Source organism: Pteropus vampyrus, unplaced genomic scaffold, assembly GCF_000151845.1.
Source record: "Pteropus vampyrus isolate Shadow unplaced genomic scaffold, Pvam_2.0 Scaffold31, whole genome shotgun sequence".
Classification (NCBI taxonomy): Eukaryota; Metazoa; Chordata; class Mammalia; order Chiroptera; family Pteropodidae; genus Pteropus; species Pteropus vampyrus.
In genome coordinates, this window is record NW_011888812.1 from 10,156,514 (window position 1) to 10,158,849 (window position 2,336).

General features: G+C 35.8%; 1 protein-coding gene across 1 annotated transcript in view; it reads right to left on the minus strand.

The window, feature by feature from the left end:
• Window positions 1-2,336, minus strand: part of CKAP5 (cytoskeleton associated protein 5) — an 87,254-nt gene that overhangs the window by 25,337 nt on the left and 59,581 nt on the right. The window contains exons 25-26 of the mRNA XM_011356934.2: window positions 841-1,035; window positions 250-450 (exon numbers count right to left, since the gene is read on the minus strand). Of these exons, the coding sequence (XP_011355236.1) occupies window positions 250-450; window positions 841-1,035 (396 nt within the window). The remainder of the gene's footprint in view (window positions 1-249; window positions 451-840; window positions 1,036-2,336) is intronic.

Here is a 2,336-nt window from a genome sequence, read left to right on the forward strand (position 1 = left end):
ATTCTTCCTCTAATTATAATATCCAATAACAGAAAACAGTTGTGGAAACCTTCAAAATAGGATGGAACACTCACTTTCTGGAGTATTTCAATGTGCTACTCCCAAATTCCTTTTTGGACTTGGAAATCAAATGAATCGTCTTTGTACCCTCAGTACAGTTCCTGGCATAAGATAGGTAATTTGACAAATAAGAGATGGAGGGAGGGCTTGGGATCTGAGCTATGAGGAAATGTGATAAAAAATGAAGGCTGGATTTCTTTTAGAGTTCCCTTGGGCTATTTCCTTCCCCTTTAACAGTCTCGAAATAGAGTTACCTGAGGCAGCCTGGAATTTGGCTGGAGCTGACCCTCCCACTGGTTTGGAAGTTGCTTTAGCAGGTGCAGCGGGCTTGGCTGGCATGTTAGCTTTGGCTTTCTCTAGCATGGCCAATACCTGATCTTTAGAAGTTGGCTATGGAGACAATATAACAGAAGTGAGAGGCCACATAAATGATACACTCATGCTATGCTTACTAACATATCCCCTGTCAAACAAATCCTTGAGGTCCCAGTTTTGAAATACCAGTGAAGTAAGGGAGGCAGCACACAATACAAGAGAAATAACACACATTATGAAGTCACGCTTAATTAGCTACCATTCTAGAAGGCCACGAATTTCACTCCTGCAGAGTCAACATGTTCTTGAGAAGTTCTACACTGCTAAATATTTTATTTTTGCTCTCAATAGGATTTCAAATTTAAACTCCAAGGACATAATATGGTCTTTTGTCTATATAAATTCATGTTCAATATTTTTCCAATGGCTTTTAACAATAGCAGCAGCAGCAACAAGGTGTAGTACCTTTAGTTTCCCCGTAGCTTTAGCCATTTTCTCATATCCTAAATGCATCATGAAGAATGGCAAGGCATCTTGAGCCTTCTTTCGCACATCTCCATTGCGATCCTCTAGGCAGGAGTAGAGATGGGGAACACACAGGATAAGGTCTGTGGGGGTGGAACGAAGAGTTGGTAGTTTCTCAGCCAACCAGCCCAGAAGCTGCCAAAAGAAACGAAGACTGGTTACACACTTCAAGTGGAAAATTGTTATTATTTATGACCTCAGGCTTAATGATTCTATCAGTACCAAACACTGAATTAGTTCTTACACTACAACTTTCCAATATGAAATCAGTAATTTTCATTAAGAACTGTGCTATGTAAATATATGCAAAGATGACCACCTTAAAATAGGGACACAGTTCTTTGAACCATACTTGGGCGTTAAATTACAAAGTTTTAATAGTTCTTAATGTACTTTAGAGATGAAAAACTCTCATTTATCTTGTTTTCTTTAAATTCAAGAACTATTCAACTAGAAAGGCACAAAACCTTTATTTGATCAGAAGATGAGAAGTTCTACTAGGACTACTGTTTTCAGCCTTACAGTGAGTTTTTCTCTATACCTCTAAAACAATTTTCTATCTATATTTTTGAATTTTATTGAGATTAGATTCCTGTGCAGTTCTAAGAAATAATAGAGAGATCCCATGCACCTTTTATTTAGTTTCCTCTAATAAGTAGCACTTTATAAAACTATAGTATCACAACCAGTAATATTGATATTGAAAAAGCCACTGATGTTATTCAGATTGTCCCTGCTTTAATTGTTCTCATTTGTGTGTGTACATTCTATACAATTTTATCACATGTATGTTAATACATCTGCCACCAGTCATGATTTTGAACAGTTCCATTGTAAGAACCCCCATGTTGCCCCTTTTAAAACCACACTCATTTATTTCTCTCTTCCTTTGCTCCTCCCTAATCTCTGTAACTACTAATTGTTTTCCACTTTAAAAATTTTGTCATTTCAAACATGTTTTGTATACAATATGTAACTGGGATTGGTTTTGATTACTCAGCATAATTCCTTACAGACTCATCTAAATTGTTCTATGTATTAATGATTTCTTTTACTGCTAAATAGTATTACCCATATGGACATACAATAGTTTAACCACTCACCTGTTGAAGGATATCTAGGCTGTTATGAGTTTTTTTGGCTATTATGAATGAAGCCCTATAAACATCTGTGTATAGGATTTTGTGTAAACATAAATTTTTATTTTCTGGAATAAATGCCCAATTACTGGGTCATACAGAAATTGCATGCTGAGTTTTATATGAAACTGCCAAACTGTTTTCCAGAGTGGCTGTACCATTTTATATTTCCACCAGCAGTGTTGTTTCTCAACAACCTTGCCAGCATTTGATGTTATTACTATTTTTTAATTTAGTAATTCTAATAGGTGAGTAGAGATATTTTATTGTAGCTTTAATTTGCATTTCCCTGATAAC